Source organism: Struthio camelus, chromosome 1 (genome assembly GCF_040807025.1).
Source record: "Struthio camelus isolate bStrCam1 chromosome 1, bStrCam1.hap1, whole genome shotgun sequence".
In the NCBI taxonomy this organism is placed as follows: Eukaryota; Metazoa; Chordata; class Aves; order Struthioniformes; family Struthionidae; genus Struthio; species Struthio camelus.
This window is the reverse complement of record NC_090942.1, coordinates 154,078,852-154,095,670: the sequence shown is the minus strand read 5'-3', so window position 1 is coordinate 154,095,670 and position 16,819 is coordinate 154,078,852. Positions and strand designations below refer to the sequence as shown.

Here is a 16,819-nt window from a genome sequence, read left to right as displayed (position 1 = left end):
CACTATTGTGTGCTTTTCCATCTCACTGGTGAGGTTTAAATCAGTCTGTGGTTTAAGACTTTCAGATCAGAGTTTCTCTGGGATGCTTTTTTATTCAGTATGACATTCACTTATGAACTGTAAATCCTTAAATAGGGAGTTGAGTAACTCATAAAACTTCATAAGCCATCTATAAAGTGCATAGGGGAAGATGAAACATAATGTGTTTAGTCTGTCGTAATTGACTGCATACTGATCTCTAGAAAACATTTTTAAGCATTAGCTGTTTTAGAAACACCTGAGGTTGTTATGCTGCAGTTTCTCCCACTAGATAACAGGAGTAATTTACAGTGCTAAAAAAAGTTGATCTGGGATAAGGTCACAGAAAAATGGTTGAAAATTGCTAATCCTGTTGCACTGTGATAGTAATGCACTAACATTTCTGATTCAGCGTTTTAAAAGTAGATATGTGTTATTCTGTCCTGGAGAGATTCAGAGAAGAAACGGCAGAATTAAGACATGAACCTCTTATGCGGTAGAATTCCAAACCACTCTAGAATGTGAATGTCCTAAAAATCCGTGCACTATTCATAAGCATCACTGTCTTCTACCCTTGGATTCTATCAACATGTAAAGCATAATACAGAAGTGGTGAAACATTTTGGGACTTGGACATGAGATGCTTTAAGCACAGGAGAAATGACTTAAAACTCTGAATAAAGCAAAGAAATGAATGTTGAAAGAACTTGGCAGATCTGATGGCCAGTTCCCTAGCTTGCATCCTTGAAATGTATATGCTAGATCAATGGTTTCCTTCTGTTGCTGTTTCAAATATATTTATATAAAAATTCAATAAATATTTTCAAGTATCTGGTGTATGGCACCATGACCAATAATCACACTCTTTTCTAATGTCACGAGTATTTGCAAACAAGTATTACCAGTTAAACAGCGTCTTTAGAGTATTTCTAACAAAAAGAATGTATAGATAGATCTATTTTACCTTCTGGTAAAAGCTGGATTCTAAGCTGACCTCTTCAGAAAGCGCTAGGTTATTGTGAATGCTTTAGTGAGAATGTTTCAAACAGTAATCAAATTATCAACTTGTTTTGCTGGATATGTGGTAGTGAATAATACAAAAAGCGTTATGCTGATACATAAATTGCTGAGACACTTTCAGAGCAGTTGCCTACTTCTGGTGGCTTTCTCAAAATATATTGCAGAAATAGAAGAGGTCAAAGAACACCCTTGAATACGAAGAAGAATGAATTAGATTGAAATTACTCATTTTACAATGGAAATAAACACGAGGGCACCGTGTACGTTATACTCGTATTCAGAGGAGAGAGATCTACTTTATTGCTTTGACTTTCATTAGATGAACATCTGAAAGGCAAACTTTTGCACAAGAAAACCTACTTATAGAGCTTGTTTATTTAAGGCAAAGAGTGGTTTAGGACTAAGGTTTTTCATACCTGTATTTCAGAAAAATCTGTAGTGTTAAGACAGAAATGCAGAGAACCTAGAGCATTTATCTTAAAACGCTCTTTTGAACAATTTAATTTTCATGAACAAAAAATTTTTCTGACTGATTTTAAACTAAGTGAATGAATTAAAACACATTTATATGGAATTGTGTAAATATTCCTCAAAATGTTATCGGAAGGGAGAAGAGGTTGTCTTTGTAAAGTGAGCTAACATTGTGCTTTTAATCTGTAGAAGGAGAAGTACCATACCCATCTAGCTGTCTTGTATTTGGAAGCAATACTTCAGCTGCAATCTGTGACAACAGATAATTGTACAGAAACAACTGAACTGCTGTTTAAACTACGCGGTCTTCTTCAGAAATCTGATCTTTATAGAATTCACTTTATTTTGGGTAAGATGCATGTGCTCTATTGTATGTGTCAGTTGCAGCAGGAAAAAAATCTTCATAAGGATAGAAAACTAAAAGATTCAAGGCTTCTAGGTGTATAGGGCGGCAGGCTTATCTGCATTTCAAATATAAACAAGTTGAGAGAGAAGACATGTTTGTTACCATTGCCTTTGGTCTCAAACATTTCATGAGTTAGAACGGTATGTTTGCCACTGTACCAAACACATAATGCTATAGCTAGCTAGAAGAAATATCATACAAAGAAAAATAACTTTATAAACTGTTTCTTTTTGAGCATGTAATTAACTTGTGACAGTCTTTGCAAATGGAAGCATTAAAAGTTTTTGTTAAGCAATGTATTTCTCAAATAGATTGAACTATCTCTGAGCATTAAGGAGTTAATTCCCAAGGACTTGTGGATCTGTTTTGGTTTTTGTCCACGACTGCCCCCCTTCCGCAACCCTGAAAACTGGGATTCATGGTAGGCGACAATCTGAGTGCCTTTTTTTGTGAAAAGGACAGTATACATCTTGGTGTAAGGCAAGCAACAGTTCAGCTAAAATTAATCCTTGGCCGGTGATTACGATGGCTGTTGCCTTAATGTCCTTTGCAAAGGACGAGAGGAAAATGACTTGTTATAATGAAATTATGAAATGTTTTTCTGAATCTCTCTGGAAGAATCTGGTGGTGGCTGAAAGAAAAATGGCTGAGTAGCAACTAAAATAACTTACTGGTATTTACCATCCATTCACCTTTCCAGTCAGCAAAACATTAATGTAACAAATGTACAAATATAAATCATTGGAACTCTTGCTCCTTTTAACCCAGTTTTTAAGAGTAGGAGTTGCAAGCTGGATTATTCTCCTGAAATCCTTGTACTCCAAAATACAGAATTTCTTGCGTGAAAAATCTTATATGAAGATGGGGTGAATGCATGCTAATGTATTCCTCCCTGATAACGAAAATATTTGAAGGAAGAAACATTGACTTTCCATACCCTTTTGCACAGGGCCATACCATATCTTTATCACCTTTACAGCAAGTAAAGTAAAAACTTCTTTATCTTGAAATTCCAAATGAACTTGCCGTCATTCTCTGCCATCTGCAGTGCGAGTTGCTAACGCTTCATCTTTACAACTGCCAAACTGGATCAAGGATTTGTAGTGTCCTTCTCTTGAAATATTGTATTATTTGCTATCTACTGTCTCTTATGGACTTTGAAAACGTTCTGTAATTTTTGAGGGGGCAGGGGGTTAAAAATATGGCGGCTTTGTCTTACGGCCTATCAGCTGTGGTAGCAGTGTGGGCAGAAATGGGCAAGGCTCACAAGCTAGGATTTTAAAATATGTCAGTGACATTGGTTTTGTCACCTGTTATTCAGCAGGGGGTTTTCTTCCTGTATTTTGTGGTATTATTTTGTTAGAGATGTGTTTATGTACATTTGGGCATCCTCCTACTTATACCTGTCCTCTATATAGCTGTGAAAACCTCTGCAAAGGTGGTGGGGATTGAGCTCTCAGTGCTTCTTTGCATTGACTCTGGGAAGGGAGTAACGTTCTTCTCCGCTGAGCAGAACGTAACGTTGTGGTGTTTCTCTCCTAACAGATAAAATCCGGGGCACGGATCTTCATATGGAAAGTGCAATTTTATATGGGAAGCTAGAAGAACATGAGAAGGCTTTGCATATCCTGGTCCATGAGTTAAAGGACTTCCATGCTGCTGAAGAATACTGTATATGGAACTCTGAGAACAGAGGTCTGCAGTACAGGCAGAGGCTTTTCCATATGCTTCTGTCAGTATATCTAAATACAGGCACTTCAGACTCTGCACTAGTCATGGCTGCTGTGGATCTGCTGAACAACCATGCTGCTGAATTTGATGCAGCTCTAGTTTTGCAGCTGGTGCCTGACAGCTGGTCAGTGCAGCTTCTGTCCCCATTCCTGGCTGGAGCAGTGAGGCAAAGCGTTCATACAAAAAGAATGACTCAGATTGCACTTGGATTAGCACAAGCTGAAAACTTAATCTACAAACATGAGAAGGTAGGGTTGTTTTTTTGTTTTTTTAATGGAGGCATTTTGAAGTTTTATGTTTAAACGGACTCAATTATGATCAGGAGATGTTTGAAAATTAGGACAAAGTTGTCTCTTCAGGTCCTAGGCAGTTTTAATAACTGCTGCATTTATTATTTTTCTTGCCGTGACTGCTTGATTCAAACTTTATTTTATCCTTTCCCTATAAAACAAAAGGGTTTCTTAAAATAGGAACTAACTTTGTGAACTTCTGGGCTGAATGAAAATGAATCGAGGGCTTTCAGGTTAATGAAGCTCTTGCATAAATTTTAACAAAAATGAGCTAGCGTTTTGCTAGGATTTAGGCCTGTCAGAATTTGCACATAAGTTTGCACAGCACTTGGCATTAGTTGAAGCTTACTAATAGCTTTGGTAAATGCACTTGTGAAGCTTTCTTTTCTAGCTGAAGCTGTGTTGCTTAAAGCTCCCAGTGGATTCTTAAATCTGTTTGGTTCAAACAACAGTTTAACCTGCAGAATCTATCTGGGGTAAGAATGTGTTTATACTCAGTTTTCTGTGGAGTTATGTGCTCTTGCTTGGGAAGCTGCATCAGGTTTTGAGTTGTGTGCAATGTGTGAATACATGCACCACACACCACCAACAAAACTCAGTACTTTCGAGGAAGCAAGGAAACTAGTATGAATGTGGACATTGAATTCAAAGCAAATAGTTCAAGCATTCTTTTCCTATGACCTCAATCACTGGCCAGCTTTGTCCAGTTGGTGAAGTTGAAATAGTATATACGTGTGGTATCAATTAACTCTTCTTGTACTGCCTCCTAATTTCCCTTCCTGTCTTGCTAGATTCATGTTTGGATTCTTTTTCTTTTTAGGTTAAACAAAAAGGAACCCCAATTCTTCTTTCAGATAAAAAGGTCTGTCAGGTGTGCCAGAATCCCTTCTGCAAGCCTGTATTTGTGCGATACCCAAATGGGGGTATGGTCCACACACACTGTGCTGCAAACAGACATCTGAATTCAAAAATGACTCATCACTCTTCCAACTCCAGCAGTCAGACTTGAAATACGTTCCAGGTGCCACAGGTTCCCATGACTTTTACACCATTGAAAGTGGGCTGGAAAAAGAACGAAGTGCAGCTACTTTAGGTATAAATCAAGATGAACAGATAGTCCTTGGGTTAATGGGAAGACTTTATTAAATATGAAATATGGCCACTTATCTTGTTTTTAATGAATGTAGATAGAAGAGAAAATTCACTACCAGAAATGGAGACGTGCAAATATAGGTTCTTCTGTATATAGTAATAAACAATTAAAGAAAATGAGCCATTTCTTCACAGTAAAGATGAATGTTAGGGAGATAAGGCAAACGGCTATTCTGAGAAATGTCACTTTGCACTGAAGGGGGTGTTGATAAATTTGTACAGGTGGAGATGACATCGTTGGGAGCTGGAATTCTTGGAATGTTACATGACAAGACTGGCATAATGCAGCTTATTATCAAGAAAAAAATGTGTATTGGTTATAATGTTGGCTGCAAGATGTCCTCCTTTGGGCTGAATTCTCTTCCCTAGGATCACATTATGAGCTTGTTCTTTGCTCTACAAATTGGCTTTTGATGCACTTTTTTTAGTATTTTCTTCTCCCCCCCCCCCCCCCCCCCGCTCTATAGGGCTTAAACTTAAGTACTGTTCCATTAGGTTTCTACTCTTACAGTTAATGTAATAAACTCAGTGGGACCTGATACAGCCTCAGTCACAGGCATGCCTGAAAAAGAAATGGAGTCAGATTGTCTGGTCAGGCTGTAGTCCCTTTTATATAGGGGAAAAGACTGTAACGTTGACTTATTTATTAATATGCGAATATTCTGTACATAGAGTTGAATAAATTGATCTTATAATAGAATTTTCTTGGCGGAAAAAGATGTTGCTGATATGTAAGCGTACAGGTTATGTAATAAATGTTTACTATAACATAACTTAAGCAGACTGGAACGCCACAAGAGTAGATAATATTTGTGGATGACTTTGTGCAATCAAAATCCTGGAAAGAGAAGATTTAACTGGGAAGACATCTGCAAAGGTACACTACAGTATTATTGCATTTGGTGTATTGTATTAAACATTCTGTACATTAATATTGTCAACAACAACAAAATCCCTTCACTTACTGTCCTGATAAGTACTCAAAATGCTATACCATTTTTAAAGCAATCAGTTTAAAAGGGGCAGTTTCCCACATGAGAGGGTTAGAAACAAAGATTTTTTAATTAAATTTGGGTATTTAAAAGTCAAAGTATTTCTCTTAATTCTGTAAAGCTCTAAATAATCTCAAGCGTACTGAACAACATGCAGTTGAAAAAATCGGTATGGCTGCTTGCTGTTTTAGCATTATGAACTGGAGTTCAAACTTTCAGCAAAACGGGATAGCTGCCCAGTATCTTCTAGATGCAATCTCAGCATAGGTCTCCTGTTAGAGAGGCTAGCTCATGAAACAGCCTTGTAAACCTACTGCTGCATCCAGGAAGAAAGCAATTCATATCTTTGTCTTGGAAACAAAAGTTCTTTGGATCTTTCCTTCCTTCTTTCCTTCCCGAGTTTGATAGTCGAACGGTTGTGCAGGGTAAAAAAGTTGAAGTAAGGAATTTTAACATTTTCTACCAAGATGTGAGCCATGTTTAGTGAAAAGCAGTTTCAAAAAAGACATTTGTGGGCATTTCTGACTTAATTCTGGCATGAGTGGTTCTCCTGTGTTGCACTGGTATGAACAGATTCTTCTGTGTTCGTGGCTTTTAAACATGTTATATTCAAACAGCAATGATGAAATAGACAAATTATAGCTCCCCGTATGCAAAATACTGATTGATCAAGAGCAATTGACTTTACAGAGATCCGATAGTCTTTTGGATATAGCATGCAGTTCATGGGAAATATTTTCTTTTGCTGCAAACATCCTCAGCATACCCTTTGTTCCTGTTTGATAGGGATGTAATAAAGCAACCATCGTTATCCATGGTTAAGGCTAATTCTAGCCTCTAGGTATTGGTGAATTTAGTCTCGTCAACCAGTGTTGCAGCTGAATAGAGCTCATATCATTCCAGACTACAAGGTAAGTTCTTAAATTGTTATTGCATAAGATGATGTGGCAGTAAAAGATAAACAATTCTTTATTAATATTTGATGTTTTCTAAATAAGCATTTCAGCTAAAATGCAGCAATAACACATGTAATTATACATGTAGAACAAATACAGCAATCAGAATAAAGTAGCACATTTGCAATCATAGGTGTCTGCAAAGACAATGGTTTAAGTTTGAGGATCTGATTCTTCTAGCCCTCCCCCCAGGAACGTGGAATAAAACAATATTAACACTTAATTCATACATTGCTACCTATTTTTGTTAAATTTTGCACTAGAACTCATTTGAATGAATTCATATGAAAAGGCTGCAGTAATAAAATGAAAAGGCAAAAAACTGATAGAGCAAGAGCAGTCAAGTGAGTAGGACTCTCGCCAGGGAGGGGGCAGTGAAGGGGCTGCTCTGGTGTGTTTACAGCACTTGGAACAACTGGGATCAAACTCCACAGGAGGAGGTGACTGTCCACATCAAAGTGCATGGTGGCCTGTATCTTATCCTCAGAAACCTTACGGAAGGTGTCTGCCTTTACATTCCCTGAGGCAGGATAAGTGCAACACCATTTGGGTAAGAGAATTTTCAGCGGGAGAAACTGAGTTCATTCCTCCTCTTTTAACTGTCAGTTTGCTGAATTCATGTTTTGTGCCTGCAGTCCTAGGCCAGCATTGCTACTTAAGTTGTTCTGATATGCCTACAGTCGTAATAAGGGAATGGTAATCTAGTTATTAATTACTGACTGGATTCATGAAGGAGGTGAGGCAGGAAAGGAGAGGCGTTTCTTTGATCATGTTTTGAGCTTTGAAATGAAGTGGACTTGCACTCTGGGAGTTTTAGCCTGATACGGTCTCTTTCTCTTTGGTTGGGGTGTGTTGTCTTAGACATGCCCTTGGGGAAAAGATTTGATCAGAATATTTATTCTTAATTTAGCTTTTGCTGTAGTGATTTCATGAATCTTTTATTCTGCTTAATTCATCTTACTAAGCTTTTCTTCCAGTGAGACCCCTTGACTTTGTCTAGAATTTGCAAACTGAAACAGTATAGCAGTAGGGGAGTTGGGGGGGGGGGGGTTTTTTTGCAACCACAGATATTCTGTCACATAAAAGATGTAACAGATAAGGTTAGTCTCTGTCACATCGCATTTGCAAATGTTAAGAGATGTTTACTTCACACACAACTTCTAATTACAGAAATACTGCTACTGACTTCTTTGGCCATCCTGTGTTGTGGTGGCTGAGACATGCAAAAAGCACAGGTTAAACCCTTTTCTACTTCCCCTTTCACATCTCCGTTCTTCCTGTCATAAAAATTACCTATAATGTGTTTACCTTCTGCAGTTTGTGTGTGTGTGGTTTTGGGGGTGTTTTGTTTTTCTTTCTTCCCAGTGTCTGATAAGGCAAAAAGAGAAGAAAAATGACCGACATAGCTGGTTGGAATCTGCCACTGCTCAAATTAAGATAAACAGCTGTAAATGTATGGTGATAGTTTGTTGGATCTTTCTCTGATTTAAAGAGATAAGTGTCATGTCAGTAATATTAAAACACGATGATCTCAAAGTCATGAGAAAATAGCAATTGTTTTTTTGTTAGAGAAAGCACACAATATGTACCTATAAACTGACTTCTTCAGGCAACCTGTACTGTGGTGGCTTAACTTGTGCACAAAAGTCCTGGTTACACTGAACCTTCTCTTTACTCTCCCTACTCCCAGCCTGCAAAAACACCTTCCAACCTGTGTTATCTGATTAATGTCACCTTTTTATCACTCAATTGATGTGGGTGTAAATCTTGAATTCTGGTTGGAGTCCTTTGGCCTCTCTGTTCAATAAAGTGTCACTTTGTTACATGAACAACGTGAAATCCTGGTATCTTCAACTTTAGAAGGTGGTGGTAGGGTTGGAATTGGGATACGTTTTCTGAGACTTTTATTACATATTTGAACACACAAGCATTATCCTTACTCTGCTTAATCTGTATAACAAAATCTGTTCTTTGCAGGATTCTTCTCCTGAATGACTTTAAGAAATATTATTTTATACAATTGTACTAAGTAGTAATTTTTTATTACTCTTTCCAGTTTGCTTCAGTCTTTATTCAGTGTAGATTTTAAGTCTTTTATTACATCCTACTGTTTATAACATTATAGGCAGTAACTAATACAATTTTCATTGAGCTGTTCTCCTGTTGCCTATATTAACTAATTTCTCCTGCTGTAGAACACTTTGAGGCTTATGCCCTGTGAACACTGATTATTAAATGTGCTGCTACTTTTAAAGAAAAAAGGAGGAAAAAAAGGCTAATGACATTCTATAATGTGACTGATTACACAGCTGAAGCTCCACTGCAGTAAATTAGTTCAAATGGAAATCTTTACTGTTAATGCTGTCTGACTTGATGATTATGTTGGTGAACATATACAGCAGTATGTGGAATGTACAAATATATAAATATGTTGATTTTTAATAAAAAATCTTGTAATTAAATATGTCACTCATTCCTGGATAGATGGTCCCTGGGATGTGACTGGCTAAATGGAAGAGTAGGAGATTCTTTACGATAAGTAGAGGGTTCATTTGGGTGACTGACAGAGGTTGTGAAACGAAAGGGCTAAATTAAGCAACTACAGGGTAAAAATGGAGATAAATAAGTCGTCTTCTTATTAAACACTAGTGAGTTTTACGTTTGGGAATAAGTTTTACTTCCTTGTACCTGTTCTTTGACTGAGTTTAGGGTTTTCACAGCTTCAGATGGAAGCAGCTACTGCCATTCCAGATCTGGAAAATCTTGATCTGCTTCTGTGTAGCTAAAGCCATCCCTTCTGTGATTAAAGGTAGCAGTTACATTGGAGGATAGGGAACGCACCTCACCACTTCTCTTCAGTGTTACTTTGCCAGAAGACAGACAGACAGACAAAGCATGATCCAGCAGTGCGCATGGCAGAAGGGAATGATCATCTCATTGTATCATGCAAGTACTGAAAAAATTCAGGATAATATAGATACAGATTTATGCACCCCAACCTGTATTGACTTACAAAGGCTATTTCATGGAAAATTCAGGCAAGTTTGTAAGAGTTTTTCATGTCACATAATCAAAATTGATTTGGAAAGAAGATCAGCACAAGTGTGGATTGTGGCATTGTGCTAAAACTTGATTGCCCTTTTGATGGTAACTGGTGTAGCAGTTTCACCTCTCCTCCACTTGATTCAACCGAAGTTGCCCCTTCTTCATCTCTCCCTGAAAAGGTAATGTAAGACTTTGCTTCAGCATCTGCAGGGAAAGTTTAGTTAAGTGTTGGTCTGAGAGAACACTATCTCTTTTCTCACCAGCAGAGTTGGTGCTTGGTTGCGTTCAGCAAAAGCAGTTGCACCCCGAGGCCAGCCAGTTCTGTGTTTCTCAGAGCCTCGATTCTGCAGCTAGGCAGCATGTAACTTCTGAGCTTAGCTGATAACTGCTGCAGAGAAACTCAGTCTGTCCTGTGCACTGTAAGCTAATGTGTTAGCCAGCCCCACCTTACTTAGAGGACTGCTTCCTGCTGCAGGTAGAACCTGTGAAAATCAGCTGCTGCTGCTGCTGTGAGCTAAATAGATGGTGCCTCTCTGTGTTTTGGATACAGCCCTGTTTGTTCAGTCTGTGTCCCTCTTTGGTACTGCCTTGTGCTAGATTGCTTGTGTGGACTGCAATCCAAACAGTTTTGTGGGGGGGATCAGCATTCATCTGAGCACTTTTTCCTGTAGGAGTAGTTCTTATGAGATTACATTGGGTTTCTAGTGTTTTCTAAAAACTTAAATTGAAATATTGAATATGACCTTAATACAAACATGCTCAAATTCTTATGCTAAAGGTGGATTTTCTTCCCTCCAGAATTTTTTCTTTCTTTTTGCCTCTGACATGATCACAGATTTTTGTAAAGCTTAAAGAGGGAGTAACAAACCCTGCTGTGACACCCAGGACTTTGCTGCTTTTCCAGCCTGAAACTGGATAGTTTGGAAGACGCAAAGCATAGAATGTACATTGGCTGAATCGCATCTCCCCTTTCCTGTTACAAAACATCTGAAGCCCCCTTTTATGAGAGGAAATTTTCTTTCTGTTCTCTTCTCATCTGTTCTTTTTTCAGTCTGTCACTGAGGTAAATTGTAAGCCTGGACATGCTTATTGGTTTGATACTTCTGTTTACCCTGTGCTCCACTGATTCTGTTAATACCTACTACCCAGTTGTGTCCCTCAGGTGGGTGGCACACTGAAACTGCTAGCGTGCCCACTATTTCTTTTTGCTTGTCCATCTGTGTTCATTTGTTCCTGAGTTTTATACTTTATCCAGAGATAGTTTCAGCTGTCTTTAACCCTGCCTGGGTGGGGTTCTGATCAGTAACTGGTGTTTAAACATCCTGGAGCAATAAGAATAGAAGTACTAAAAAGATTGAGAGGAAGAGTGGCACAGGACCTGTGCTCAGCTGTGAGCATAGGCTGGTAGTTGAAAGCAGTAAAGAGGTGGCATCTGCAGAGGCATCTCTGGAACCAGGTAGAAAGTGAACTGAACTTGCAGCTCCTTTGCTGTCACCAGTGGGAGCATAATACAGTGAATGAGGACAAAATCTGTGAAGAAAAATAATGCTAGTACAGAAAGCAGGAGGTAGCCTGGGGAAGAAGTGGAACTCTATTACTCTCTGATAAGGAAACTCAAGGAAAGGAAAAGAATCAGGGCTTCTGCAGAGATAAGGGCTGAGGAGGCTGTGATGTGCCAAGGGAACTGGCATATCTCCAAGGGAAGGCAGCTAGAGAGGAGGAGGAGCGTAAAGGACAAGAACAAAAAGGGAGAATCTTTCTTTAGGACATGCAGTTGGGAACTAATTCTGCTGTCTCTAACCCCACTCTGCATGGGGACCCCTTGGGAAAGTCACTGCCTTTTGCACTGCGTTGCATCTTTCCTTGCTGCAACTTGAGAAGAATTGTGTGCATGGTCAAAATACTGGGCTGTTAAGGATCCTGACTAGAAAGTGCAGACAACTAGTGCTGGCCTCTGGGTAATGAGAAATGGGAAAACTGGATACAATGTCACTCGGACCAAAAAGCTGTCACTTGGAAGAATTGAACAGAACATGACAGTAACTGGACAGAAGGACAAGCAGCTACATGCACTCTAGTTACTGCTATGCTTACATATTGGTATGGGCTTGTCGCAGTGGGGCTGGTAGGTCTTTTGCCAGGCCTCGTTCTTGTGCTGTCCTTGTACTCGCCTCATGCTCTCTCTCATGCGTGTATGACTGTGGTTCGCGTAAGCTATAAAGTGAGCAGATATCACTCAAACTGCAGTTTAACTCTGGTATGCGTTTCTTAACAGTTCATGTGAAGAAATAGTACAGTAAAGGCTGCTAAGCAGTAGCCATATGGTGTCCAGTCAGCCTGTTTCTTAGTTGCAAATGTAGTTTTGATAGCATTGCATCCTTGTGGTCTTATTTGCAAAGATGTCAAAGAATGAACTCAAAGCAGAAGCATAAAATGAAAAATGAGACAAAAAATGCTCATTCTCTATTTTGATTTGTGCATTAAACTCATGAGGTGGTCAGAAAGTAAGAAGCAGAAACAAAATTTGTGCAGTTTGGCCAGTTTGTCCATGATTTTCAGATGCTTCTCTGCAACTGCTTCTTAAGCAGTTGCCTGGCTCTCAGTAGAAGCGTAGGTAGATTGTACTTGGTTCTTTTCTTCTCGTTCAGGCACTTTAGAGAGGGTCCTAAATGCCTTAAGGATGAACTTAGCTCAAGCCTCTGAGAACATCTTGGTGCTCCAGCAGCAGCTGGCAGGGTAAGCGGTGACCTGAGGCAGCTCAGCTAGAGCACGTAGCTGCTAATAACACTGCAGGTGTGTGTTGGACCCCCGAGGCAGGCTGCGCAACACATGGGGAAGCTGACAGGGTGAAAATCCGGTGAACAGAATTCTAGTGGAGGGTTTGTGCTTTGGACCTCATGTCTACATTCATCTGATGAGGTTTCTGCAGACCTGCCAGTCAACTTTGTTCCCTTGGTTGGATGAAGCAAAGGCTGTTAGCATGTTGGTGGATCCTCATGACACTCCTACAGATAGTGTTCAGGGTGTGATATCCAGCATGCTGCTGAAAGGAATGGAAAGAGTTGCTGCAACAAGTATTACTTTGTAAGGTCAGTCATCAGGAAATCCAGTGCAGTGCTGAACATGCTGAAAAGTCCAGACTTATACTTCCGCAAATATCCCCCAGTCAGTGAAGAAAAGGCAATGCAGAAAGGCAGTGTCAAGAAAGGAAAACAAAAAAGTAGTCATGGCTTTAGCAGAGTGGGCTTATTTTGCCTTTAGACAGGGGTCAGAAAATGGTCCACACTAATCATCAAAAGAGCAACTCCTTCCAAGACAAATAATCAATAGAGTACAGCTGATACTTGACAGAAATGAGCCCCAAATGTCCAGTTCGTTATAGCAGCCATAGCTGCAGGACAGCATGAGGTCAAAAAGGCTAGGGCTGCTAACAGAAAGCTGATGGCTGAACACACAGCATGTTTTCAGAAGGTAATGAGGCTGACAGTAGTGCCAAAAAATCCAATAACAGCTATGAATGACATTATTATTGCTAATAATTGCCAATAATACCCTGAAGCTACCACGAAGATGCTTAGTGCCTGTAAATGCAGTGTTTGCATTGAGTTGGGACCTGACTGCCTGCTTGTGTGTTAAAATCAGAAAAGTTTAGGCTGGCTGCGGTCTCTGGAGATCATGTTGACGGAACACCTGCTCAGAGCAGGGCCAGTCTCAGTCAGGTTAGTTTTGTCGTTTCGGGCCATTGCTGACAAGTGTGAAACCAGATTAGGAAGGGTCCAAATGTCTTCCGGTCAACTCTTCACCAGAGGAATGTAACGCATACACATTCACAAGAGTCTGTGGTAGACAAGTGGCTAAAATGTGCTCCTATCATGGAGATGTTTCTTCGAATGTCATAGAGAGGTTGAACAAAAAGGGAATTTTCTTGAAGTAGCAAAGAGCAAGCTACCTGAGGATTTATTAGGACTGTAGCTGAGGACATGAGGACATCTTCAGGAGGATCTGCTTGGTGATTGTTTGACCTGGAGAAGAAACTTATTAAAATGAAGTGCAAGTTCTTTATATCTCTTCAAAAGTCACAGGCTGCATGCAAAGACAATTCAATCCGTTTAACCTTGGTATCATACAACGTTATTCAGAAGTGTCATGCCAGAGAGCTACCGGTGTTCAACAGAAGTTTACTGTTTCTACTCAAACCACAAACAGTTGAAATTGGGGTGGGAAGAGGGAAAGGGTATACTTGTATCTTTGCCTTAAAAAAAAAAAAGTTCTGTATTGTGCCTTTATATTTGCAAAGGGGAGTGGGTGGAAAGGCTTGCATTTCTGTACCTGAGACATCTTTTATCTCTTTACTTGTTGCAGCTTCTTTCAAAGCATCTTTGTGGCCTACTTGGACATATGGATGTGTTAAACAGAAGGTTTAGTATTACTCTTTCAAAACCTCCCTGAAAGCTATTGTTCTGGGTAGCAGTCAGTCACCCTGGGTACCCTAGTGGTTGTGACAGAAGAACAACAGCTCTCAGAAATACTTCTGTGTTTTATAATCCTAAATGGCCATAGAAATATGCTGGTCAAAGCTAAAAGCTGCAAAGCAAAAGAAGAGTACTCCTTCCTGGAAAAGGAAGGAACTTTTGCCAAGGCGGAATTACTTATGACTACCTTGCCTTTTTGCTTTTCTATCCTGTGCCTGACCTTAAGTCACTTACAAGCGGGCATAGTGTTTTATAAAAATAATTATGCTGACAACAGTGGAGGAATTTCTTAATTTACGGAATCACATGATCGCAGAATGGCCAAGGTTGGAAGGGACCTCTGGAAATCATCTAGTCCAACCCCCCTGCTCAATCAGGGTCAACCAGAGCGCAGGGTCATCTAGACCACAAGATCCCGTCCAGGTGGGTTTTGAATATCTCCAGGGAAGGAGACTCCACACCCTCTCTGGGCAACCTGTGCCAGTGCTCAGTCACCCTCTCAGTAAAAAAGTTTTTCCTCAGGTTCAGAGGGAACATCCTCTCTTTCAGTTTGTGCCCATTGCCTCTTGTCCTGTTGCTGGGCACCACTGAAGGAGAGTCTGGCCCCATCCTCTCGACACCTTCCCTTAGGATACTTGTACACATTGATGAGATTGCCTCTCAGTCTTCTCTTCTCCATGGTGAACAGGCCCAGCTCTTTCGGCTTTTCTTCATAGGAGAGGTGCTCCAGTCCCCTCCTCATCTTTGTAGCCCTCCACTGGACTCTCTCCAGAACTGCCATGACTCTCTTGTACTGGGGAGCCCAGAACTGGACACAGGACTCCAGGTGAGGCCTCCCCAGGGCTGAGGAGAGGGGCAGGATCACCTCCCTGCACCTGCTGGCAACACTCTGCCTCATGCAACCCAGGAGACCATTGGCCTTTTTGGCCACACAAGGGCACATTGCTGGCTCATGCTTAGCTTGTCCACCAGGACTCCCAGGTCCTTCTCGGCAGAGCTGCTTTCCAGCAGGTCAACCCTCAGCCTGCTCTGGTGCATGGGGTTATTCCTGCCTAGGTGCAGGACCCTGAACTTGCCTTTGAACTTGATGAGGTTCCTCTCTGCCCAATCTCCAGCCTTTCCTGGTCTCTGAATGGCAGCATAGCCTTGTGGTGTGTCAGCCACTCCCCCCAGTTTAGTATCATCAGCAAGCTTGCTGAGGAGGCACTCCGTCCCTTCCTCCAGGCCATCGATGAATACATTGAACAAGACTGGACCCAGTACTCACCCCTGGGGGACACTGCTAACTAAAGGCCTCCATCTTGACTCTGCACCACTGACCGCAACCCTCTGAGTTCGGCCATCCAGCCAGTTCTCAGTCCACCTCACTGTCCGCTCATCCAACCCACGCTTCCTGATGAGGATGGAAGACAGTGTCCAAAGCCTTGCTGAAGTCCAGGTAGACAACATCTGCTACTCCCCTCTCTCCTACTCAGTCAGTCATTCCAACATAGAATGCAATCAGGTTGGTCAAGCATGATTTCCCTTTGGTGAATCCATGCTGACTACTCCTGATCACCTTGTCCTCCAGATGCTTAGTGATGACCTCCAGGACGAGCTATTCTATCACCTTTCCAGGGATGGAGGGGAGGCTGACAGGCCTGTAGTTCCCCTCCTTGCCCTTTTGGAAGACTGGGGTGACACTGGCTTTCTTCCAGTCCTCAGGCACATCTTCTGATTGCCATGACCTTTCTGAGATGATGGAGAGTGGCCTAGGGATAACATCCGCCAGCTCCCTCAGCACTCGTGGGTGCATCCCATTGGGGCCCATGGATATGGGGATGTCAAGTTTGCCTTTGGTCTTGCTTTCTCCAGACTTTCTGTCTTGTCTCCTTAGCAGTAAAGACTGAAGCAAAGAAGGCATTCAGTAACTCTGCCTTCTCTGTATCCTTCATCACCAGGGCCCCTGCCCCATTCAGTAGTGGGCCCACGTTTTCCCTAGTCTTTCCCTAGTCTTCCTTTTGCTGTTGATGTATTTGAAGAAGTCCTCCTTGTTGTCCTTGACATCCCTTGCCAAATTTAATTCAAAATGGGCCTTAGCTTTCCTTGCTGCATCCCTGCATACTCTGACAACATCCCTATATTCCTCCCAAGTGGTCTGTCCCCTTTTCTATATTCTGTATACTTCTCTTGTTTTCTCAGGAGTTCCTTTCTTATCCATGCAGGTCTCCTGACTGCTTTGCTTGATTTTTTATTCATAGGGATGCACCAATCTCAAGCTTGGAGG

General features: G+C 40.9%; 1 protein-coding gene across 5 annotated transcripts in view; it reads left to right on the top strand.

The window, feature by feature from the left end:
• The window catches only part of TGFBRAP1 (transforming growth factor beta receptor associated protein 1), a 40,613-nt gene extending 31,115 nt beyond the window's left edge, over window positions 1-9,498 (top strand). For 2 of the 5 annotated variants that reach the window (XM_068925352.1, XM_068925335.1), the window contains exons 10-12: window positions 1,699-1,858; window positions 3,461-3,894; window positions 4,757-9,498. In XM_068925352.1, the coding sequence (XP_068781453.1) occupies window positions 1,699-1,858; window positions 3,461-3,894; window positions 4,757-4,945 (783 nt within the window). In that variant the 3' untranslated portion in view covers window positions 4,946-9,498. The remainder of the gene's footprint in view (window positions 1-1,698; window positions 1,859-3,460; window positions 3,895-4,756) is intronic. The other 3 variants (XR_011137413.1, XR_011137412.1, XR_011137410.1) reach the window with 3 other exon arrangements.
• The last annotated feature ends 7,321 nt before the right edge of the window (window positions 9,499-16,819 follow it).